The sequence below is a fragment of the Phyllobates terribilis genome, unplaced genomic scaffold (genome assembly GCF_046119375.1).
Source record: "Phyllobates terribilis strain yellow unplaced genomic scaffold, ASM4611937v1 Scaffold_11__3_contigs__length_659146591, whole genome shotgun sequence".
Classification (NCBI taxonomy): Eukaryota; Metazoa; Chordata; class Amphibia; order Anura; family Dendrobatidae; genus Phyllobates; species Phyllobates terribilis.
In genome coordinates this window covers 254993568-255020307 of record NW_027362771.1, presented here as the reverse complement: position 1 = coordinate 255020307, position 26740 = coordinate 254993568, and the positions used below count along the sequence as shown (strand labels likewise).

The following is a 26740-nucleotide window of genomic DNA, read 5'->3' as shown; positions in this document are numbered from 1 at the left end:
GGTGGTATCGCGTTTGGGAGATAGTTTGTAACAGTAACAAATTAAGGGGTCCGTTTTATCCAATTATCCTTTGAGAAAATTACAAATTTGGGGCTAAAACAACATTTTAGGGGAAAAAATGTAATTTCCCTTTTCACATCTACATTTTGAAAAGTTTTGTGAAGCACCTATGGGTTCAACATGCTCAACATAGTCCTTGATGAATTCCTTGATAGTTCTAATTTCCAAAATTCAGTCACTTGTGGGGGTTTCTGCTTTTTTGTTACCTCAGGGGCCCTGTAAATGAGACATGGTGTCTGCAATCTATTTGAGCCAAATTTACATTCCAAATACCAAATATCACTTCTTTCCTTCCGAGCCTCGCCGTGTGTCCAAACAGAACTTTTTGACTTCATGTGCGGTATCATCGTGCTCAGAAGAAAGTCAGTAAAAAAAACTGTGGGGTACACTTTTTCATGTTTGCTCTTGCAAAAGTGAAAAGTTTGGGGATATAGCAACATTTTTGTGATAAAAAAATGACAATTTTCAATATGATGACCTAATGTTATCAAATTAGATGTAATACCTGTAGGTTCAAAATGCTCACTTTACCCCTGAATAAAATCCTTGAGGGTGTAGTTTCCAAAATGGGGTCACATGTGGGGGTTTTCTGTTTGGGTGGCTTAGGGGCCCTGCAAAGGTGACATGGTGCCCGCAAACTATTTCACCCAAATTTATGTTCCAAAATTCAAATGGTGCTCCTTCCTTTCTGAGCCCTACTGTTTGTCCAAAGAGAGGTTTCTGACCACATGTAGGGTATCAGTACGCTCAGAAGAAACTAGGTAACAAAATATGGGGTCTATTTTCTTGTGCTATTGACGCGCCCCTGGGCCTTCATTGCGCGGCATCGCGCGCACGGGGGAGGGCTTACCCGGATCCGGATCAGATGGGGGTAGTAGTCTCGTGGCGGTGACCCGATCCGTGCCCAGGGAGTCAAACTAGGCAGCAGCGTTTTGCAGTAGATGTTAAAATGTTCGACTACGCCACCCGTTGATTGCGGCTATGAGGCCGCCGCTGCAGGGCAGACCGCTGAGGCCGGTGATAGGATTGTGCAGCGTAGATGGTATAACCCCCAACGGGAGGGGTATGGCCTCAGGGCAGCAGATGTAGATGACAGTGGTGGTGATGGTGAAGCAAGGAAGCTCAGAGACGTGCGGTGTAGTTTCAAGGCTTTTACTCACAGGTGTTGCTCCGGTCACTTCGGCCAAGAGTGACCACCCAAGCCGTGCTGCGTCCACCAGGTACGGGACTCGGCCAACTCCCGGGCAGTTCCAGAGCGTGGTCCTGAGCTCCCCTCTCTTCCTTCCTACTGGCCGTCCTCACCAGGGACCCACCTATGTCCGGCTCCCTCGGGCCTTTTGGTGGCGAAACCTGTCCCGGCTTCCCTGACCCTATTCGTGGTCTGCCTTCCTGGTGGATATGGCGAGGTGTCGCGCCAAAACTTGTCCACGACCTCCGGTTCCTGGCTAAGGATGATTAGCCTCTACCAGCTTGGGATCCGGTACCCTTTTCTGCCAACCCTTCACCCTTCTGGTTTACTTCTGGGATCTCAGGGTTCCCTCTTGTCTTGTGTCTCTGGGCCTCTCTTCCTCCTTCTCTCCACTACAGGCCTGGCCCTGGAGCTGGGCCCAGCCGGAGCCACAGCTCCCTGTCAGCCCTCCTGGCTGAACTCTCTCTCAGAACTCACCCTGTCTCTAGATGGTGCCCACCATATATACTCCCTCTATGTGTGAGCCCAGGTGACTAGCACCCAATGGGCTCCTACCTCTATGCCCAGAGCCCCTCCCCTATCTGCCCCTACACTACTGGGATGTTCCTCCCCCCTCCCCACTCCAGCCAGGGACAGACGCTGTCGTACCTGCACAACTATTTGGTGGGAGTACCGTTGTTCTGTCCCCCGGAAATGGGGTGAGTGTAGTGCATGCAGCTATCTGAGCTCAGTCCCACACTCCATCCTTTCCCGGGAGTGGAATACCACACCTCTGGTTTGAGGTGCAATACCCCTGTAGTAGCCGAATCCTCGGGGTGCTACATTCCCCCCTGGTAAACCACAGCACGTCCTCGGGCTGGAAAAGAGTAAAACATACCAAAACTTACAAACTTTTTTTTTTTTTTTTTTTTTAAAACATACACTAACAGGTAAAACATTATAAAACATTATCAGCAAATATAACATGACAGGTAACTTCTTATATATTATTCTAGCAGTATAAACTTTTGATATACAACTTTTCCATAATAAACGTTCTTGATCCCTGGCCACCGTGCAACTTGTGACCAGGTAAAGTGCCACAATCACTGATAGAAAAACAGTTCTCCTATAAAACCGGTAGGGGGCGCCTTAGGAAGCGCAACTAACCACAGGATATGGCCGCTCTCAGTCCTCGGCCAGTGGGAACAGGGGAATGGCTGCTCACAGTCCTCAGCCTGTGGGGATAAGGAATGGCTGCTCACAGTCCTCAGCCTGTGGGGATAGGGGCACACGGGGAACAATTCACACTAGTCCCGACGGGGAACACACTTTAATTAGCAGTATGACAAATACCCCTACGGGTAACTATATACAGCTTCAGTTTATGCTACTTCCCTTCAGCAGCGGTGTCCTCTCCTTGTCTCCTCCTGAGGGTAGTCTTCAGACCCGTCCGGGTCCTCTTGATCTTCCTCATACCGCAGCTCTTCCTCCGTTAACCGGTGCACGTGAAGGGCGTACGGTCCTTTAGCGCACTGATGCCGGGTGAAGGTGACCTCATCACCCAGGTAAAGGTCACGTCCGCGGTGTCCCTCTGGCAGGTGGGACTCAACATCCCTACGGGTGACGAAGACGTCGCCAGGGGTCCTGTGATCCCTGATAAAGCCCCAACCGTGCTCCAGTTGGAACTTGATTACGGTCCCGGTGGCGCGGGGACCGTGGGCTGCACGGGGGTTTCTATGCCCAGAGCCCCTCCCCTATCTGCCCCTACACTACTGGGATGTTCCTCCCCCCTCCCCACTCCAGCCAGGGACAGACGCTGTCATACCTGCACAACTATTTGGTGGGAGTACCGTTGTTCTGTCCCCCGGAAATGGGGTGAGTGTAGTGCATGCAGCTATCTGAGCTCAGTCCCACACTCCATCCTTACCCGGGAGTGGAATACCACACCTCTGGTTTGAGGTGCAATACCCCTGTAGCAGCCGAATCCTCGGGGTGCTACACTATTCCTCGTAAAAGTGAAAAAATTGGAGCTACAGCAACATTTTAGAGTAAAAACTCCAATTTTATTTTATTCCACTTTGCATTAATTCCTGTGTAGCACCTGAAGGGGTAAAAAATTTCCTGACAGCAGTTTTGAAGTGTTTGAGGGGTGCAGTTTTTAAAATGGTATAACTTCTGGAAGATTATAATATATAGGCCCCTCAAAGTTCATTTAAATCTGAATAGGTCCTTAAAGATTAAAGATACAGATTTTGTTAATTTCTTGAAAAAGAGAAATTGCTACAAAACTTTTAACCCGTCTAAAACAATCTCAGAATCACTGAGATAGGTTGAAGCATTCCAGAGTTATTAGCACATGCAGTCGCACTGGTCAAATTAAAAAAAATAAGGTTAAAATTGGCTTGGTCACTAAATGGTTAAACCAAGAGAGTACTATTACACCATGATGCATTATCACAGTGTGTGACACTATCTGTTTGCCATTGTTATGTGGCACCCCTGAGGGTTCGACCGCCACAGGGATGCTGCACTTCTTAATGGAGTGTAGTGTTCCTCCTCTGAGGTAAGAACAGTGTGATGGTCAGGACTCAACCTCCACATCCAACACCACATTTTCTCCACCAGAGGGGGCTAGAATGCACTAGGTGCTGCCCTCCTGGTTACAGGGAGACTGGGGAACCAAGAGCTAGGGGAACCATTTAGTGGGTGAGGGTGGAGGACTCACATTTTAGTGACACTTTAAATTTCATATTTAATAAAAAGCCATCTTGGTTCATGGTCTTTTGAAGGGTCTTTGAACTGTGAATTACTGTGATCTCCCACCCTGAGTGTGGATCCTGTGTGGGCCTACAGAGGACGGAGACACGGCCCTCGTACCTTAGCCTTTGGGTCGAGGGACAGGTTGCAGATAATGAATGTCTCAACCCGGTCAAGGACCATGACCAAGAAGGCCCGGAGCTTAAGAGTGTAGCTCCATAGCAAATGGATCCCAGGGAGGATGCAGACGGAGCGGTGTACGCCACCTGTCCTCGCCAACCTGATATATTCAGAGGGAGTCCGGCTGCAAGAGGGGTAACGGCCCCCGACACCCGACCTTGCTACTCTACGTCCTGGTCAGGAAAGCCCGGTAGGCCCTGAGGATCCCACCGGGTATCGGAAGGAGCGGAGCTGCCACCCGTGCCCTTTTTTCTGAGAGGAGTTCAGAGGGAGACCCGGCCTATCTACACACACAGACAGGAAAGGATACGGTCTGTAGTTCAGGAACACTCTGGTGTGGGGTCCTGATCTAATGCTGGACTTACTCGGAGGTTGTCGGTCCCCCATTCCTGGTGACCGTAGAACCCCGCGAGGAGCAGGAAGTCGCCTTCCTTCTGCCATCTCTTATGTGAGTAAAGCCTTGGAAGTTCACCCCTATGGCCTCCGGACTCGTTATTCTGCGCTACACCGCACGACGCAGCAACCGGTCTCCTCTACTACTACCCCCTCCATCCTGTCTCTCTCTGCCCTGAGGCCTTGCTCCGCCTGTGGGGAGTAGTAACATCGTCGGCTGCCCTAACACCAGGCCTCAGCGGACTGCGGCAGCGCTGGTGGCCTTCACCAGGTGCCACAGGTGGCGTAGTCGTAATCAGCCACTCAACCCAGATAAGCCCACACCATCCTTTTTTTTAAATTGTGATGGCCCTGGGCACGGAGCGGGTCCCGTCCACGGCTGCACCCCATCTCTCCATCACAGGACCCGACTCCGAGTCCCCCATCTCTCAGGGTAAAGAAAAGGGCTTCCGAGAAGAGGCGTCACAGCTATGTTAAAGGAAACCCGTCATCTTGATAATGCAGTGTAATCTGCAGGCACCCTGTTACAGAGCAGGGAGAGGCTGAGCAGATTGATACACAGTATAGTTTTTTAAGTCTTAGTATAACCTATGATTTACTAAATTAATCCTTTGTCAGTGACTACAGCTTTCATTGTTAAATGCAAAGAGAGTGTCAGTCAGGGGGGGGGGGGGGGCGCCGTTACAGCAGCCGCTCTGTATTCTCAGAGCGGTGACAGAACCTGCACCGTCCCATGACTGAAACCGAATTCTGGAGGAGAGAATAAAGTTAATTTTCTCCCCCTTGCATTCGCCTGCGTGCAACTGCCGGGCAGCATAATAATGGTGTAAGGCTGTGTGCCCACTATGGGTTTAAGCGTTTCCGCAGCGGCAATTCCACTGCAGAAATGCTTGAAAAACGCTTGTTAGTAGGTCTGCTGTGTTCCCCAATGATAATCCACATGTGCTGTGCACATGCTGCGGATATTTCAGCTGCGGATTGCGGAAAAATCTGCAGCACTACCAATTATTTTGCAGAATCGCGGCGATTTGGCCGCCATAGACTTGCATTGAATCGGTTAATATCCGCATGACTATATGTGCACATGCGGATATTAAGCTATTCAATGTGCGGATGGTACCCAGGTCTAGAGAAGAGGAAACTCTCATCCAGACCCGGGTACCATAGTACCTGTAAAAAAAAAAGAATTTAAAATAAAAAAACACATTATGCTCACCTTCTGATGGCCTGCGGTCTTTTATCCGGTACGTCTAGGCTCCCCGGTGGCTCGTGATGGAGTAAAAGGACCTTCCATGACGTCGACGGTCGCGTGACCTGTCACATGACTAAATTACGTCATGGAAGGTCCTTTTACACCACCTCGAGACACCGGAAAGACCGGAGAAGGAGACCGGGGGCCATCGTTAGGTGAGTATAATGTTCTTTTTTTATTTTTTACCGTTTTTATTCTTTTTTTTAACTAACTTGGTCACACTATATAAAATCCATGCCGGCTGCATGGATTTATATAGTGTGACCAAGTTGTCAAGCACTTTTCCAAGTGATGCTAAAAATCGCTTGGAAAGCGCTTGACAACCCGCATGCGAAATCGCATGATGCCAAACGCGTGACAAACGCATGTCCCTGGCTGAAAAAACGCATGTAATATCCGCATGCATTTTTTTCTGCCAGGGAGATGCAGAAACGCTCAGGAAAAATCCGGAGCATTTCTGCATGGTGGGCACATAGCCTTAGGCTATGTGCCCACGTTGCGGACCTGAAGCATATTTTTTACGCTTCTCCCTGGCGGGAAAATCGCATGCGGATATTACATGCGGTTTTCCCGCCAGGTAGAAGCGTTTGTGAGGCGTCTTTGCATGCATTTCTGCATGCGGGTTATCAAGCACTTCTCCAAGCATCACTTGGAAAAGTGCTTGACAACTTGTTCAGAATGGTAAAAAATAAAAAAATAAACTTTATACTCACCTTCTGATGCATTCTCTGCCCCGTCCGGAGGCTTGAGCGGCTCACGCTGCTGTGTGCAGGACCTGCGGTGACGTCATTGAGTCATGTGGTGGGTCACATGACTCAATGACGTGGCAGGTCCTTCAGACAACAGCGCGACGGAGGGAAAACATCAGAAGATAAGTATAAACTTTATTTTATTCTTTTTTTTACAGGTTCTTTGGTACCCAGGTCTGGATGAGAGTCTCCTCTCCTCCAGACTTGGGTACCATCCGCACATTGATTCCGCGGCACTTCCGCAAAATTAATGAACATGCTGCGGATTTTTGACTGCAGCATATACGCTGCGGAAAAATCCGCAGCATGGGCATTGACATTGCGGAATGCCATTGGGGACCATGGGGTGCGGATCTACATGCGTTTTTCAAGCGTTTACGCTGCGGAAATTCCGCAGAATATACGCTTGAAAAACGCTACATGGGCACACAGCCTTAACCTGCAGATTAACCACATATCTGCAGGTTAACAGAGTTATTTCTGGTGACAAGTTGCGTTTAAGGGTAATTTTGCTTTCTGTATTTTTTTTACCAGGAGAACAACATCAGAATTGGAAGTTTATAGTATGTAGGGGATGTGAAAGGTGCTAGTAAAGAAAAAAGTCAAATGTTTGGGCTGTAAACTCTAGAGATATGGATCGTGGCCAGGAGAAGTCCTCATGGAGGTATGTGTCAGATGGATACAAAAATAATAGTGAACATCTTTAATCAGAGAAGACCTATCTAGTAAATCACTGCATTTCCTTCTAATATTTTCATTACAGTACACTGAATTCACAGAATGATTATACCTTACAGAACACCTATCTAGGCCAACATGTGACCATTGTATGTTCTTATGTAGAGTTATTACTGGTTATATTGTTTTTTTTGTGATAGATTTCTGTGGAGATTGAATTTCTCACAGGTTTACTAAATTATATACATTAGTGCTTATGAGAGGGCAGTTATTATGGAACTTTGCGGTTTAAATGATAAATAAAAATAAGTGATAAAAATATTAACATTTTTAAAGCTAATTGGCATTCTGGTAATATATTTTTTTAATGCAACTCATAAGTAAAGTATGTTCAGAGAGGCTTATTTAACCCCTACATAACATCAGCCGCACAAGTCGGAATCGGGTGTATGAAGCTGACTCACTCAGCGAGCCCGTCCCATACCTGGCAGGTGATGGCTGTGTATTACAGCCAGGACTTGCCGCTAACAATCTCGGGTGGAGTGGTGCCCCACCCACGATTGTTTACCTGTTAAATAATGCTGTCAATCTCTGACAGTGGCATTTAACATGCGCCAGCATGTGTGTGTGTCATTCTCTCCCTCAATCGGCAAGCACGTTATGTGATCGCAGTTCGCAGATGAGTTGTCATGACAGCCGGGGGTCAGCTTATGACCCCTGTGCCTGTCATTACGGAGCTCCTTTGAAACCTTCCTGTGGCCGGGCTTCGAAGGAGACTGTGATTTTGCTATATGTTGCGATGCAAGAACAGTGTAAATTAAAAATAAAATGTTTAAAATACAGTATATGAAAAAAAACTAAAAGTTGAAATCAAGCCCCTTTTTCCCCATTGAAAATAAAAAAAAGAATAAAAAAACACACTTACGTGTAAGGCTGAGTTCACACGATGCGTTTTTAATGCGTTTCCGCGGCGTTTTTGCAGTTGCGTAAACGCCGCGGAAACGCATTAAAAACGCATGGTAGAAAGGCAGCAATGTTCCCCAATTGAAATCCGCATGTGCTGTGCCCATGATGCAGATTTTTCCGCAGCGTAAACGCTGCGCTCAAAAATCCGCAGCATGTCAATTAATTTTGCGGAAAAGCTGCTTTTTTGCCGCCATTGACTTGCATTAGACCGCATGGAATCCGCATCACTGTATATGTTGGTGCGCATTCCGTGCGGTCTAATTTGCGGATGGTACCCGGGTGTGGAGGAGAGGACTCTCATCCAGACCCAGGTACCATTAAAAAAAAAAAGAATAAAATAAAAAAAATATATATACTCACCTTCGGACAGCAGGTGCAGCGCTCCTGCTTGGTTCCCGGCACTTCGGGGTTGAATGAAGAAGGACCTTCGCTGACATCAGAGTCATGTGACGGGTCACGTGACGCTGACGTCGGCAGGTCCTAAAGTCTTCACTGCCGGTAGCCGGGACCGAGCGAAGCAGGACACCGGGGGCCATCAGAGGGTAAAGTATATATTTATTTTTTATTTTTTTGACATTCACACACTATATAAATCCATGCCGGCTGCATGGATTTATATAGTGTGAAGTTGACAAGCACTTTCCAAGTGATGCTAAAATCGCTTGGGAAGCGCTTGTCAACCCGCATGCGGAAATGAAAGTGAAAAACACTTCATTTCTGCATGTCCCTGGCAGGAAACCGCATGTACAATCCGCATGCGTTTTTTCCTGCCAGGGAGATGCAGAAATCCTGAGCATTTCTGCATCGTGAGCACCTACCCTTATTGCTGCATTGAGAAAAGTCTGATCTATCAAAATATAAAAACAATTAACCCGATCAGTAAACACCGTAAACTAAAAAAATTCAAGAACGCCAAAATTATGTTGCTGGAACTGCAATGAATGTTTGGAACGGACGCTGCCAGTATGATGAAGGATGAAATAAGCGGATGAGATAAGAACTGTTCTTGTTTTCTATTTGTTCATTCTGCCTCCCAAAAATTGGAATAAGGCTCGACTCACATTTGTCCTGCGCTCTCTGCTGAGCGCTTAAGCAAGGGATCAAAAAGTCAAACCTATCTCAAAATGGTATTAATAAAAACATTGTTTCACTCCACAAAAAATAAGTCATCACACAGCTCAATTGGCTGAAAAAAAAATGTTACATGTCTCGGAAATTGGTGGCACAACCCAAAAAAAATATTTTTTGTAAACTTCTGATTTTTTTTTTCACCACTATAATAATAATAAAAAAACTGGACATGTTGGGTATCTCCGTAATCATATTGATGAAGAGATGAGGAGAATCATATTGCAAGGTCATTTTTACCACAAAATGTACACCGTAAAAACAATTCCCAAATAACAATGTCAGAATTGCGTTTTATTTTCACAATTTCACCGCACTTGGATTTTCTTCCCATTTTCAAGTACACTATGTGGTAAAATGAATGGTGTCATTGAAAAGTACAACTCGTCCTGCAAAAAAACAATTCCTCGTGTATCTATGTGGGCAAAGGAATAAAAGCGTTATGGCTCTGGAAGGAAGGGGAGGGTAAGACTGAAACGAAAAAAATGGAAATTGGCCCCTTGGTGAATGGGTTAAAAATTAGCTGTATGATTACACACCCCAAAGTTTGCCTTATTTACACAAACCGAAAACGTAAAGTGCAACAATTTTTTCCAATTTAGGAAAAGTAGATTGCACCTTTCATTGCTCAAGTGACGTGCGTCATATTCCCAAAAAGTTTTGCGATGTGTTAAAGTATGTAAGGACGAATGCTACACTGTGTATTTCAGATAGTATTGGTAAATCTGCTCCATGACTGAAATATGTAATATAGAAGAAAAGCTGCATTGATGAAAATCTAATTTTATAGCAAGGCTCTTGTCAGCTTTGAAGTAGTTAATGACTGTGATAACAAATCCAGATATGTACACAAAAGTGAACATTATCAGTAAAGCATTGAATGAGGGTGAATTGTTGGAATTCTTTCACATCACTGTCTTATCTCAGAAGAAATGTTATTTATCTTGCAATGACACACTCAGCGAATTATGTAAAATAATGTTATTATTAATATTTGCTTCTCTACAATATGCAAATAGGAGGACGAGAAATCTAGCACCACCTATTGGATGTAGCAATCCTAAAAGTCAATATCGACCCTTTAACAAGCCTTGTCATATGACTTAGGATGGGAAGCCAAACCAGAAACTTCATTTACAGACACATACTTTGGGGTGTTTCCTCTCCATCAGTGGAAAGTAATAGGTCTGATTTGGCTGGGTGAGAGGCCTCTGACAATAAGTTTAAAAGGGAACGTTTATCCTTTTGGAGAGTGTCATGTCAGTGTAAGGAGACTTATATGCCATCCAATTTAACTCTGGTAGCTTAAAGGGAATCTGTCACCAGGTTTTTGCTACTCCATCTGAGAGCAGAATAATGTAGGGGCAGAGACTGTGATGCCAGCTATGTATAACTTACTGAGCTGCCTGCATTAATTTTGATAAAACCACTGTTTTTTCTGCTGCAGGTTTTAGAAGTAATCTGAACGTTGAGCTCTCTAAAACCCTTCCCACACCACTGATTGGCAGTTTTATACAGAGCGCATGAATATGCTTGACTATCTGGCAGCAGGTTTATTAGAAACTCTAATAATAATAATAACTTGCTGATAAAACAGTGATTTTATCACAACTACTCTAAGCAGCCCAAAAAGTGATACACCACTTTAATCAGTGTCTCTGTCTCTACATTATGCTCCTCTTGGATTAGGTGGCAAAAGCCTGCAGATATATTTTCTTTAAATATGCAAATAGCCTCTTCAGAGAGGAAGAGGAAATGAACTCTAATGCCACCTATTGGATGTAGCAATCCTAAAAGCCAAATCAGCTCTACTGCTTCGCACTGATGAGGGGCACACACCCCAAAACACATATAGTAGTGTTCAAAATAATAGCAGTGTGTTCAAAAACATGAGCTAAGCACAAAATCTTTATACTAGTTTTATTTCCATGCATTGGGAACATTACACACTGTTTTCTAATACAAAACATGAAGAGAAATGTATAGAATTTTAACTACTTTACAGAAAATAACAAAAAATGAACATTGGGCTGTTCTAAGAAATAGCAGTGTCGGCATTTGTCTTTGCAAACTCACAATATGTACTGTTTTTTTGAGGATTTTGCATTCCTGTGAATCACTAACATAATATTTAGTTGTAAACCCACAGTTTTTTAGAACTGCTTCACATCTATGTTGCATAGAGTCAACCAACTTCTGACACCTGTCAACTGTTATTCCTGCCCAGGGTGCTTTGACTACATACCACAATTTTTTGGGCATTTGTTGGCTTTGCCTCAGAAACGGCATTTTTTATGTCACCCCACAAGTGTTCTATTGGATTAAGGTCCGGGGATTGGGCTGGCCACTCCATACCATAACCTCAATTTTGTTGGCCTGGAACAAAGATTTTGCTTGTTTACTGGTATATTTAGGGTCGTTGTCTTGTTGAAACACCCATTTCAAGGACATATCCTCTTCAGCGAAAGGCAACGTGACCTCTTCAAGTATTTTAATATATGCTGCCTGGTCCATGATCCCTGGTATATAATTTACTTTCATCAGTCCTGTAGTGCCGGCGTCCCTGCCCTCTGCTAGGCAGGGACGCTGTTCCCCTCACCGCTCTGCTCCGTGCCCGGCGTCCCTCTCCCGCTCTGCTGGCAGCGCGCGCTCCTTCCCGGCCACTGTGCTTAGGGCGCGCGCGCGCGCCCTCCCTCCCTCTTAAAGGGGCCACGCGCGCCGTCCTAAGGAGTCCCCGGCCAATGGCCAGAGGACTTTACCATATATAAGGCACCTCCTCCAAAATGGAGGTGCCCGAGCAATGTTGTTGCACTGTTCACTACTCTGCTTCAGCCCTCAGGTCCCGTTGCCAGTTACCTGCCAGATACCTGCCAGATTCCTGCCAGCTTGCTGTCTTTCCTGCCTGATATTCCGCTACCTGCCTGCTAGCCTGAGGTCCGACGGTCTCCCTTACAACTCCTGTCAGTCTGTCTAAGGACCAGCTTGCCCGCTCACCTGGGAGCGCACTTCAGCTACCTGCCTGCTTGCCTGAGGTCCGACGGTCTGCCTTCCAACTCCTGTCAGTCTGTCTATGGACCAGCTTGCTCGCTCACCTGGGAGCGCACATCTGCTACCTGTCTGCTAGCCTACCTGGAGGCTCCGCCGTCACGTGCTGTGACCACCTGCCTGTCCAGTGACTCCTGTCCGCTCACCTGGGAGCGCTCATCTGCTGCCTGTCCGCTAGCCTACCTGGAGGCTCTGCCGTCACGTGCTGTGACCACCCGCTTATCCAGAGACTCTCGCCCGCTCACCTGGGAGCGCTCATCTGCCGCCTGTCTGTTGGTCTTCTTGGAGGCTCCGCCGTCACATGCTGTGACCACCCGTTTATCCAGAGACTCTCGCCTGCTCACCTGGGAGCTCAAGTCTACCATCAGCCGCCACAGGTCGTACCAACCCTTTACCCAGAGACTGCCCCGGTCACTTGCTATGACCATCTGCCCGTTCTTCCAGAGACTGTCCCGGTCACTTGCCGTGACCATCTGCCCGTTCACCCAGAGACTGCCCCAGTCACTTGCCGTGATCTCCTGCCCGTTCTTTCAGAGACTGTCCCGGTCACCTGCTGTGACTGCCTGCCTGGTCGCCACCCGCTCCCTTACAAGGACCGCCCCCTTGTATAGTAGCTCAGAGGTTCCGCCTCCCAGACCCGTTACAGTTTGCTCGGGCCATGGAACCCGGTGGCACCCAAGCTCCCTCGCTCTCGGACCTGTGTCATGAACTGTCCCGTCAAAGGTCCCAACAGGAGTCCATCCTGGGTCACCTGCGGAATGTCAATACTCGCCTGGACACTCTGACTGCTCCACCAACAACCTCCGCCAGTGCCATGTCTCGCAATCCGGCAGCTCCGCTGTCCACTAACACCATGATATCCTACCCCGGACCTCGGCTTTCTGCACCTCCTCGCTTCGGAGGCGACTCAGCCCAGGCTCGGGGCTTCATAAATCAGTGCACCCTGCACTTTGAACTATTGTCCCACCAGTTTAACTCCGACCGAGCCAAAATTGCATTCATCATGTCCCATCTCACCGGGGAGGCCCTGGCCTGGCTAAATCCTCTATGGGAGAGAGGAGACCCCCTGGTGTCCAACTTGCCTGCTTTTCTCATGGCTTTCCGGAAAGTCTTCGACGAACCCGGACGGAAGACCTCATCCGCATCATCGTTGCTACGCCTCCGTCAGGAAAGTCTCACCGTGGGCCAATATGCGATACGGTTCCGTACCCTTGCCTCGGAGCTGGCCTGGGATAACGACGCTCTGGTTTCCGTCTTCTGGGAGGGTCTGTCCGGCCGTATTAAAGATGAACTTGCCGGTCGGGACATTCCTACCACTCTCGATGACTTAATAACTCTTGCCACCCGGATTGACCTACGGTTCCAGGAGCGTGCCAGAGAGGTCACCCGTGAGAGGAGGTTACCACGTCTAGCTCCTACTTTTCAGAAACCCGTCACTCCTTCTGTCTCTAACCAGGTACACCCTCCTGAGCCTATGCAGGTCGACCAGACCAAGATGGTCAAGACCCGTCAGGACTTACGCCGTGCCGAGGGGACCTGCTTCTACTGTGGCAGTAAGGAGCACCGGATCCGTGCCTGCCCGGAGAGGTCGGGAAACGCCTGTGTCTAGGTTCGCTCAGAGAGGTCCACCTAGACAAGAATAAATCCTCTCCATCCCTGCTGTTGTCAGTTTCAATCGTCTACGGGGAGAACCGTTATTTCGAACTAGCCCAACTGGACTCTGGAGCAGCCGGGAATCTTATTTCACAGTCCCTGGTAGAGAAATACCGCATCCCCACCAAACCTCTGGCTGTACCCTTGTCTGTTGCTGCCGTGGATGGGGGGCTCTTACCACGCCCCATCCAACTCATCACCGAATCCATTACTCTGCAGGTGGGAATGCTGCATTCTGAAAGTATCTCCTTCCATGTTCTGCCTGGACTCTCTCACGCCCTCTTGCTAGGCCTACCTTGGCTCCAGAAACATGCACCCGTTCTTGACTGGCAGACCGGAGAAGTCCTTCGCTGGGGACAGGGCTGCCATAAGACCTGTCTGGTTCCCGTTCATCCCGTCCGTCCTTCTCCTACCCCAGCTAATCTACCTGGACTTCCGATTCCTTATTGGTCTTATGCTGATGTCTTTAATAAAAAGGAGGCAGAGACACTACCCCCTCATAGACCATACGACTGCCCTATCGACCTGTTACCTGGTACTTCTCCTCTCCGTGGGCGTATTTATCCATTATCCGCTGCTGAGACCCGGTCGATGTCCGAATATATTGAGGAGAATCTGGCCAGGGGATTCATCCGGAAATCTACCTCCCCGGCGGGAGCAGGCTTCTTTTTCGTCAAAAAGAAGGACGGCTCTCTCCGTCCCTGTATAGACTATAGAGGCCTTAACCAGATCACGGTGAAGAATAAGTACCCCCTTCCGCTCATTCCGGAGAAATTTGATCGTCTGAGGGGGGCTAGAATCTTCACCAAACTGGACCTCCGTGGGGCGTACAACCTGGTTCGTATCCGTCAGGGGGATGAATGGAAGACGGCATTCAACACCCGGGACGGCCACTATGAATATCTGGTAATGCCCTTTGGCCTCTGTAACGCTCCTGCCGTCTTTCAAGAGTTGGTCAATGACATCTTCCGAGACCTTCTCTACTCCTGCGTAGTGGTGTACCTGGACGACATCTTGGTCTTCTCTCCGGATCTCCAGACTCACCGGAGGGATGTTCGTCAGGTCCTGCTCAGGCTCAGGCAGAACCATCTCTACGCTAAATATGAGAAGTGCCTCTTTGAGCAGACCTCGCTTCCGTTTCTGGGCTACATTATCTCTCAGACCGGCCTACAAATGGATCCTGAGAAACTGTCTGCCATCGAGAAATGGCCCCGACCAGAGGGGTTGAAGGCTATTCAACGGTTCCTGGGCTTCGCCAACTATTACTGCCTCTTCATCCCGCACTTCTCTTCCCGGACTGCCCCAATTTCCGCGCTCAACCGTAAGGGTACTAATCCCAAAGAGTGGCCGCCCGAAGCAGAGGAGGCCTTTCTTTCCCTAAAACAGGCCTTCTCTTCCGCCCCGGTACTGCATCGCCCGGACGGCAACAAGCAGTTCTTCCTGGAAGTTGACGCCTCCTCCTCTGGAGCCGGAGCGGTACTTACTCAAAAATCATCTTCCGGGAGAATGGTAACTTGTGGCTTCTTCTCCAAACTCTTCTCCTCTTCTGAGCGCAACTATTCCATAGGAGACCGAGAGTTATTGGCCATCAAGCTGGCGTTGGAGGAGTGGCGTTACCTACTCGAGGGGGCTCTTCATCCGGTAATAATTTACACTGACCACAAGAACTTGGCTTACCTCCAGCATGCCAGAGACTTAACCCGCGCCAAGCCCGGTGGTCCTTGTTTTTTGCTCGCTTTGATTTTGTTCTTCATTTTCGCCCGGCTGACAAAAACGTCAAAGCAGACGCCTTGTCCCGATCCTTTCTGGTGTCCGATCTCGAGGAAGAACCTAAACATATCATCGATCCCGCCAGAGTAATGCAGGTGGCTCCCGTGAGTCTAAATCGTCTCCCTCCCGGTAAGACGTTTGTTTCAGTACCTGATCGGGAGAAGATCCTACACTGGGGCCATTCGTCTAAACTAGCTGGCCACGCCGGTCAGAAAAAGACCCTCCAGCTTATTGCCCGGCACTATTGGTGGCCTACCCTGCACAAGGACATAATAGACTTTGTTTCTGCCTGTGTGTCCTGCGCCCGCAACAATGTCCCGAGACATCTGCCAGCCGGACGCCTCCTTCCGCTTCCTGTACCTGCTGCCCCCTGGCAGCATATAGCAATGGACTTTATAACTGATCTCCCCGTCTCTGCCGGTTGTACGGTCATTTGGGTGGTCGCTGACCGCTTTTCCAAGATGGCTCACTTTATTCCCCTGCCAGGCCTTCCGTCTGCACCCGAGCTGGCTAAAGACTTTATCCGCCACATCTTCCGTCTTCATGGCCTGCCCCTCCACATCGTGTCGGATCATGGGGTACAGTTCACCTCACGTTTCTGGAGAGCCACTTGTAAACTACTAGACGTCACCCTGGACTTCTCTTCCGCTTACCACCCACAGTCCAATGGTCAAGTGGAGCGGATCAATCAGAACCTGACCAGTTACCTCCGGCACTTCGTTAATGCCCACCATTCTGACTGGGTGGATCTCCTACCATGGGCCGAGTTCTCTTATAATAATCACGAGAGCGAATCCTCCTCCAAATCCCCGTTTTTTGTAGTCTTTGGTCAGCATCCTCGGATTCCTTTTCCTGTCTCCACCTCTGTGGACAACCCGTCTGTGGAATCTCTCGTTAGCAAATTTTCCTCCATATGGGAGAGTACCCGGTCCGCACTCCTTCTGTCATCCGAGCGTATGAAAAGACACGCTGACAAAAAACGCCTGGATCCTCCACAATTTCGTCCAGGAGATAAAGTCTGGCTCTCATCTAAATATGTTCGACTCAAGATACCTTCTTACAAGTTAGGGCCTCGGTTCATCGGTCCTCTGGAGGTCATCAGTCAGATCAACCCGGTGGCCTATAAATTGAAACTCCCGGCCAACTTACGGATCCCTAACTCCTTCCATGTATCTCTCCTCAAACCCGTGGTGCTTAACTCTTTTTCCAAGTCTACAGGTACGCCTCCTGCTCCGGTTTCTGCTGAGGACGAGTTTGAGGTAGAGAACATTCTTGCCACCAAAAGGGTAAGAGGAAAGACCTTTTTTCTGGTAGATTGGAAGGGGTTTGGTCCTGAGGAGAGAACGTGGGAGCCCCGGGAGAACATCCATGCCCCTCTCATCCTAGCTAAATTTCTATCTGGCCTAAAAAAGGGGGGGCCTAAAGGGGGGGGTACTGTAGTGCCGGCGTCCCTGCCCTCTGCTAGGCAGGGACGCTGTTCCCCTCACCGCTCTGCTCCGTGCCCGGCGTCCCTCTCCCGCTCTGCTGGCAGCGCGCGCTCCTTCCCGGCCACTGTGCTTAGGGCGCGCGCGCGCGCCCTCCCTCCCTCTTAAAGGGGCCGCGCGCGCCGTCCTAAGGAGTCCCCGGCCAATGGCCGGAGGACTTTACCATATATAAGGCACCTCCTCCAAAATGGAGGTGCCCGAGCAATGTTGTTGCACTGTTCACTACTCTGCTTCAGCCCTCAGGTCCCGTTGCCAGTTACCTGCCAGATACCTGCCAGATTCCTGCCAGCTTGCTGTCTTTCCTGCCTGATATTCCGCTACCTGCCTGCTAGCCTGAGGTCCGACGGTCTGCCTTACAACTCCTGTCAGTCTGTCTAAGGACCAGCTTGCCCGCTCACCTGGGAGCGCACTTCAGCTACCTGCCTGCTTGCCTGAGGTCCGACGGTCTGCCTTCCAACTCCTGTCAGTCTGTCTATGGACCAGCTTGCCCGCTCACCTGGGAGCGCTCATCTGCTGCCTCTCCGCTAGCCTACCTGGAGGCTCTGCCGTCACGTGCTGTGACCACCCGCTTATCCAGAGACTCTCGCCCGCTCACCTGGGAGCGCTCATCTGCCGCCTGTCTGTTGGTCTTCTTGGAGGCTCCGCCGTCACATGCTGTGACCACCCGTTTATCCAGAGACTCTCGCCTGCTCACCTGGTAGCTCAAGTCTACCATCAGCCACCACAGGTCGTACCAACCCTTTACCCAGAGACTGCCCCGGTCACTTGCCGTGACCATCTGCCCGTTCTTCCAGAGACTGTCCCGGTCACTTGCCGTGACCATCTGCCCGTTCACCCAGAGACTGCCCCAGTCACTTGCCGTGATCTCCTGCCCGTTCTTTCAGAGACTGTCCCGGTCACCTGCTGTGACTGCCTGCCTGGTCGCCACCCGCTCCCTTACAAGGACCGCCCCCTTGTATAGTAGCTCAGAGGTTCCGCCTCCCAGACCCGTTACAAGTCCACAAAATGTTTCTCCATTTCTCTATAGGCAAATTGTATCCACTTCAGTGCATGTGTTTTTTTTTTAACAGTGGGACTTTGAGGGGACTTCTTTCAAAGAGATTAGCTTCAGACAGGCGTTTTCTAACTGTCACAGTACTCACAGGTAACTTGATACTGCTTTTCATCATCCTGGAGCTGATCATTGGCTGAGCCTTTGCAATTCTGGCTATTCTTCGATCTATTTGAATGGTAGTCTTCTATTTTTCCATTTTCTTCCATGTCTCTCTGGTTTTGCTTTCCATTTTAAAGCATTGGAGATCATTTTAGCTGAACAGCTTATCATTGTCTGAACTTCTTTATAAGTTTTACCCTCTACAATCAACTTTTTAATCAAAGTACGCTGTTCTTCTGAACAATGTCTCGAATGACCCATATTTCTCAGACTTTCAAGGAGAAATGCATGTACAACATTTGCTGGCTTCACCCTTAAATAAGGGCGACCTGATTCACACCTGTTTCTTCACAGAATGATTGACCTCATTAATTGAACTCCACACTGCTATTATTTTGAACACACCCCCTTTCAATTATTATTCACATACACAGACTCAAAAACATGCAGATCCTGAATGCTGAGTCTGTTGGTTTTCTTAGAATCTACTGCACCAGCTGGTAAATTGTTTGACATGTTGTAATATAATTTATACATATTGGACTGCTATTATTTTTAACACTACTGTATCTGCACATGCAGTTTCTAGTTTGGCTTCTTATCCTAAGCCATGTGGTAAGGCTCATTAATGGGTTGATATTGACTTTTAGGATTACTACATCCAATATATGGCACAAGCTTTTCAGTCCTCTTCCTCTATTTGCATATTTAAATTCCCACAGGGACACTGCATGGCTTATAAGTCTTCTTACCCTGACTTGACCCTCTCCACAGGAAGAAGCGTTACCCCATAGACATCTCTCCGTTTTAATTCCATTGTATTTCAGGCAAAAAAGTAAAACAAAATTTAACAGCAGGAGTGTAAGAGAAAGAAAAGACTACTTAAAACATACACCCTCTTGTGGGCCTCAAATTCTTGTAAAACTAAATCTCATCTAAGTTACGCATTTAGTTATGAGAAACTGGTTCACATCAAAATATGTCAAGACACTATGGGAAACAGATGTCTGCATGTAATTGGAATAATCAGCCTCTTCTACTGAATATTGTATTCTCATTGTTCATTCACCCACCATTCACATCCTATATTATGGGAATTTCCCAGAGTAAGGGTCTGTGGTTTCGTTCTGTAGTATGCGTATCTACTTGTTTTAGGCATTTCTTATGCTTTTATAAGGTATGCATTAATACTGTTTAGTCAAGCTAAATTCTCGCCTTGGTAGGATTGAATGTCTTTGTTGAGCTACCACTTAAAACCAACTGTCAAGGAAAAGTGCTATCTTCTTATAAGGAAAAGTAATAAAGTGTAGGATTCGACAGCTGAGCTATAGCACATAAATTGGATATCTACCATATCATTATTGAATTCTCTGCCTTTACAACATGTCAGAATTTAGGTCTTTTCTTCAAAGTGCATCAACAAAATACAAGCTGCTGTTTATGGGTGCATGTTCAGCTTTGGCCACATTCAGTTTGGGATTTTGTCTCCTGTTTTGTTCTTAGATTAATTTCTATATTTGCTGAATATATATACTATGTATAGTTTATTTAGAAATCGCATGGTCTTTCTATGGCAATCACAAGTCTTTTTTTTCCAATCATTTAAAAATGCAAGAATTCCTTCAGAATAAGACATTTTTAGCCAAATAAACGTTCTGCTCCAAATCGAAAGCAAAAAACAAAGAACACTCATTGCATAGAAACCTGTGTTTCAGCTCTAAGGACTGTGTCTATTTTTCATCTATCATCAGCACTTCGACTGATCATTGTCGCTTCAATAACCTTAGCCTCATCTGATGACCAATGTAATGACTAACAAAAGTATTTGCTACCTTACTTTTCAGACGATAAAATGCTTTGGTACACAATATGCAGCAGTAGTTAGAAGCAGAGAAATAGGAAAGCCATTTTTTAATGTAGATATTCTACAGGTGATATTTAGTTGACTTACCATAGACAAAGTAATATGTGAAAGTCAGTATCTACTAGCCACACCATGTGCACCATTATGTTGTCAATTATAGTGCTTCCTGCTTAATCTAGCCACAAAACCCCACTATATTATGAGCCACAGAGCCCCATTACATTACTTGCCACAGTACCCCATCACTATGTCAGCCATAGTGCCCCATGTCTATACCAGCCACAAGGTCCCATCAATCTAGCAGTCATAGCGCTTCTTGATTATACCAATTACAATGCCCACTACTTTGCCAGTCACATATTTCCTGATTATGTAAATCACAGCACCCCCAGGCTATGGCAGTCACAGTGCTCACTTAGTATAATAGGGCATTGTAGCTGGGATAATATCTGTTTCCGTCTCCTTTTGTTACTAGAGACAGAAAAGCGTCCCTTTATATGAGCTTAGCAGTCAGCAATGAGCAGGAGATGGAGTTACTTGGTTGTGTGCACCATTGAAGCCCCTGTGCCAAGGTGGAAGTGAATTAAGGACCAGGTAAAGCGCACAGATTTAATGTGCACTATCTGCACTAGTAAAAGCTCAAGAAGATTACAGAATGTTTTTTTAGATTGCATATAGTTTTTTACTGTTTGACACACTTTTGCAAAGTGATATTGTTAGCCTGACAAGTCACTATAATGGACACCTGGTGTCTCCTTTCTCTCGAACATGCTGTACACTATATGCTGTTTAGTGGGGACAGTTCTCTGCCCCCTACTCTTTGCTGGTTGTCAAACTTGCATACAAACATATCAGAAGCAAGCTTTTAGTTTGAGACAGGTAAGCCATTTGACAATGGCATGCACAATGCCTAATGGAAAGTGAGAGAATGTACGTTCTAGCACCTATAGTGATGGCAGAATGCAGACGAATAGGAACCTCTTACTACATGGCTAATGACAAGCCAAAGTAAGTAAGAAATCCAGTCTCAATAAAGCCATGACGTTTCAGCTGTGTCACCCTTTTACTAATGCTCCTGTTGTCACTGCAAAACAATTGGTAAGGTAACACCCACTCACTGGCAAAAAGTGTGTATAACTAAAGGGGATATCCATCGTTAATCTGATTTAATCCATAAGTGTTCTGCATTTGAAATTAACAAAGTCAATACTGTCTTACTGACTACTACACCAGTTCTATCTCTACCTTCCTGCTCCAAAGCTTTGTTAATATGGTGACATCAGCAAAGCTGCTAAGATCAGTTACTGGCTACTGTGGTGACATTCATTATAGGCGTTATGTCATCACAACCTGTCAACAAAAACCGGGAGCAGCAGCGGAGAGGTGTAAGTAGATCAGGAGAAGGTGACTGATTAGGAGTTTACTATTTCTAAAGCAAGCAAGTTGATAGGTATTTAAAAAGTATGAGTTGAAAAAAGGAAATCTATCAGTACAAAATGACCATTCCAACCAAGCACATGTCTTTGTAGGGGACATAGCCCTAAAAATCATACCATTAGAGTCCAAATCTATTGCTACGTTTGCCAGGAATACTTTTGCACCCTTGGCGTCGCCGAGCAGTTCAGTGACCCCTCTTCCTTGGTTGACTGCTTTGGCTTTTCAGAATCTAGAGGTCGGATACAGATGGAAATATGACTGACAAGGCCGAAATAAAGGTGCTCTGAGCACCTTCGTAGCATTCTCCCTACAAGGTGCTATGCTTGGTTTGAACAGTCATTTTATCTTCAAAAACTCCTTTTAAACTTTTTTTTTAAACCTTCCCTCATACAATGCAAAGCACGCCATTTTTCTCAAAAAGTTGCCAGCCACACGATGCCCCCTATAACACTGTCAGTCTTACAGTGCCAGCCACATAAAGTTTTCCTATAAAAGTTATAGTAACAGTATTCCCCTATAACAGCTCAAGCCCCCCATTGCACCATTAGTATTCGCTAATTACCACTTCTCCTCTTGGCTATTATAAGGGATACATGAATACGACCACTGCAATGTTAGAGATGCAGGTTTTCTGAAACCTTGGGATTTAGATAGGCTCGTAGTGTCCCCATCGTAGAAGCTGCACAGAAAGGCATCCTTGATAGTGTTGAGCGGGTATGTTCTATTAACCCTTTCGCCGAGTATGCTCGGGCCGAGCTTCGAGTATTTACAGCTGCTCGGTGATAAGGTTAAATCGTGTGTGCATGATTTGCGACTGTATGACAGTTTTATTACATGGGAGGAATGTCTATTTCTTACACATTCCTCACATGTAATAAAGCTGTCAAACAGTTGCAAATCATGCACACGGGAGCGATTCAACCATATCACCGAGCAGCTATAAATACTCGGAGCTCGGCCCGAGCATACTCGGCCAGAACATACTCGCTCAACCCTAATCCTTGGCTGTATGCTGTGCACTCATTCATTATTTCCTTATGACATTCTACAAACTGCAGCAACCTGTTAATGAGACAATGAATATTTACGGTACCTGATATACGTTCAAATTTTTCATTAATAACATTGACCAGATCTTCAGCATTTTTCTTCAGCTTTTGTAACCTCTCTAAAATTTCTGGAGGGATATCCTGATTTTTTAACTTTTCCTTCAGCAGCTCATACTTTTCTTTTAGATTATTTAAATCCTGTAAATATAATAATTACGACACGTATTAGGCAAATTCATTACAAATTTATATTTCCTCCAATTAAATCTAAATTAAGAGGGGCCCATGCTTGGTAATAACAAAGCTCAAAAAGAATAAACTGTTATTGAAAACCTTGACCTATACCAGTATACAGTATAACTAAAGTACTGGTCCCTCCAAAACATGTCTCTACTTTCTTACTACTGTTTAGTTTTCTGGGTGATTAAAATATGAATGTATATTAGTAGTAGTAAGAGCACCCACCTCTCGTCAACACGCCCACTTCTGGTTTTTGACAGGTGCCCGCCCCTTTTTGGCACCTGTTCCGCCTCCACTTCCGGTCTAAACCCCTCCCCTCTCCTCCCCATTCTCCACCCACTCTCCGCCCCTATGTGTGTCAATACCTGCTACGTCAGTTCAATCCCCACCCCGGAAGCCAACCCTTACCGCCCCTATGTGTGTCAATATCTGTTACGTCAGTTACGTCCCCGCCCCGGAAGCAGCCCATGTTCAGGCTCCGTTTTTCCCCCATGACCGCCCACATGCCCTTCACCCAAGGCTGTAGGTTAATGCATAAGCGCCATATATAAGAAAAACATGTCAAGACATGTTTTTGTGAGAAAAGGCAGCCCCAGCATCCCTAGGGTTAGCATTCTGTAGTGTTCATAATGACGTAATAAAAGTGTTTAAAAAAATATACATTTATTGTAGATTCACTGAGAGGTATACACAAATCAAGAAATGGAAAAAGGTGTAAATAGATTTCAAAATACAACATTATACAAGCAAATCTATAGGTTACAATACATTTCAATGCTAATATTTAAAAAGCTAACCATTCGCTCGGTGACAGCATCTCTGTAAGGTTGTAGGATAATGTGTAAACTTGGCACATTACCCATTAACAGCGGCTCGATTCTCTGTAAGGTAATAGGTTAATGTGTAAGCGCCTTATGTAAGAAAAAACATGTCAATACATGTTTTTGTTTTTTTTTGTGAGAAAAGGCAGTCCCAGGGTTAATGTTAACAGGCACAGCAAAATAGATTGAATGATTTATTGAACAAGAAATAGTAAGATATAAACATTTGTAGTACACATTACAAAAAGGAAATATCGTTATAAAACCACATTAGTTCTATAGCAGAAATAGAGCAAGATCATGTTTCGCAGGGCGGTTTGCAAACCTGATTATAATCGCATAATGGCATACGTAAAATCGTGATAGAGTTAGAAAGATTTTGTACAAATGCATCTACTAGTCGATCATTATGTTTTAAATCATTTGTAAAGTTTTTCAGTAATCGCTTCAATGTTATTCCCGCAGCGATGTGATACAACACGTAAATACAAAACTGTCCGCAAAAACTCGACATAGAGTCTTGCAGCTGGCGGTTCTGATAGCAATACGTCGTGGTGTTTCTTCTTAAAAATTGTATAATCGTATTCGGAAATACGGCGCCGTCAGGTTGTAACCCGTAACTGTCAAAAAATAAGGATTTGTTCCTGCATAGAATAATGAGTAGCCAATGCGTACCGGGCTCTTGCGAAGAATCTGTGTTGACGATATAGGCTCTAGGTCTATACCTGATAATGTGGCGTGGAAAGAGGTCGCAGGGAAATACGCCGCCAAACATACTCCGAGTAACGGGATTTCGGCTCAAAATGCATGACAGTTGCATAGTATTCATTACAGACGAAGTCCACTGTGGAGTCACAAAAGTTTAATTAAAGTCATATAGGACTTCTCGACGTTGGTTAATCTCCAGTACAGCTGTGTTGACAGCATAAACGATCATATTCACAGTGTGTGGTGTGGCATCCGGAAAATGAATTTCGGCCCGTAGGTTACCCGTTTTAATGAGCGAAAAGTGAGCGCTCGGTTCCTGATCCGGCGACAAATCGAACGTGAAGAAAGTGTAGCCGCTCATAAAATCATCACGGTCTATGCTTAATCCTGCGTCGGCTTTTTGTTTTCTGGAGATGTGAACGAGAGTCATATATTCCCTCACTGCATGTTCAGCGTCAAAATTAGGGTGAAACGGCTTGGCGGGGATCTGCTGTCCGTCCAAATACAGAGCAGCGTGGTTGATCCTATAATGGTGAAAGCAAAGTGGGTTTTTCTGGTAACGGCCGCTGAAGGCCTCGTTGTCCGCAAAGCAAAGAATCACCGTTTTTGGTATCTGGCCTAGAAAAAGATTTTCATGATTACTATTTCTTGTTCCTCCAGGGATGCTATAGACTTTCAAACAGGCTCTGTCTAGAGCGTATTTAGCGGGGCTTGATAGAAGCGCTTGGCTGTGACCGATCCTGACGGCTGGACAGACTTGTACTCTCTTTATGTAGAGGGCTGCATTCACGATCTGATCCTTAAACTGTTCCTGTTCGGGAGTCATAAGGCAAAACGAGTCCTTATTCCTTGATAACTTGATCTTAAGATCTAAACCGTTCAAAATGAGTTTCGGTTGATTAAAAATGTCACCGAAGATCGGGCCCACAAGCTCCACAGGCCTTGAGAGACGGGTTGCGTGGGCTCCGCGTGCGAACCCATGATTTTGATTTTCGCCGTTGAGTACGGTGGTCTGGTGATGGCCTGCAGTGTCTTTATAGAATAACCCCGCTGTAAATTGCGATCTCAACGCTTGCGTACTGTAGTTTAAAAGCGTTTCAATGTAGGCCCGGTAACTATAAAGGTTATCAGATTGTGAAATCAAACGGTCCCCCAGAGTCATGTCCACCTGATTGAAAAGTGTGGCTATGGGGTAATTAATAAGTCCCACACGCGTGCCGGCAGCGAGAACCGTACCGTCCTGTTTCAGGATGCAGCACTGGATGTTCAAGAGTGTATTATTTAAATCGTAATAATATTCTCCGCTTCCCGATACGAAAAATTCCAGGGGTGCGTTATCGGCTAGAGCGGCGATGGGTTGCACCTCGACAAAAAACGATTTTTCAACGCTAGTATGCGTGGGAGGCACGGTAAAGATATTCAGTTCGCTTTTAGCAGACTCTATCGACGCATCGTGAATAAACGCCATGACCTGTTATTAGAAGATGTCACTCGTGAGGTGTCTTGCGGACTTCTGACGCAAACTTGATTTACGTTGAGCGGTGTTATTCATGACGCGCGCTGGGAATCGCGGTGAGCGGGGTCTTTTCGCTCGTGGTAAAGAGTTTCTTTCTCTTTTGCTTTTACGCGATTTTGTGGTTACGTAGATTAGTCCGTCGCCCTCTTGATTGTTTTTAGAGGTGCGATTCAATCTGTCCACTACGGCTGTAGACATACTCGTGATAGCGTCTTTAGCAATGTTTCTTACGGCTGTTTTTACATGCGGTTTGACTAGTTCTAGGCCTTTTCTGAAAAGCGGTACTGCTCTTCTAAAAAGACTTCTAAACAGACCACCGAGACCGGCGCCGTACATGTACTCATCACCGCGGAACCCCTCTAAGCCAATCCCTGCTTGAGCTACAAAGTACCGGGCGTACAAGGCGAGATCGCCGTAAACTCTTTGAGACATCATTTTACTGTGGTGTAGTCTTGCGAGGCCTAAAATGTAATCGCACTATACACTTTCCGGATCTGAATTTAACCGGCGTACCCTGGTCCGACATGACAGTAACAGTTACGGAGTCAAAGTGTTGTTTGCACAGCGGTATATAATCTGGCCGCGAGTAACGCACTGTGACAATTTCGTTATCATCGCCGCTAACTTCTACGGTCCGTAACAGTTGAACGTAGCTGTCGCCCACAA

General features: G+C 46.5%; 1 protein-coding gene across 1 annotated transcript in view; it reads right to left on the bottom strand.

The window, feature by feature from the left end:
• LOC141167251 (laminin subunit beta-4-like) overlaps positions 1-26740 on the bottom strand; it is a 409239-nt gene that overhangs the window by 22967 nt on the left and 359532 nt on the right. Inside the window, exon 46 of the mRNA XM_073654690.1 lies at positions 22834-22987. Within this exon, the coding sequence (XP_073510791.1) occupies positions 22834-22987 (154 nt within the window). The remainder of the gene's footprint in view (positions 1-22833; positions 22988-26740) is intronic.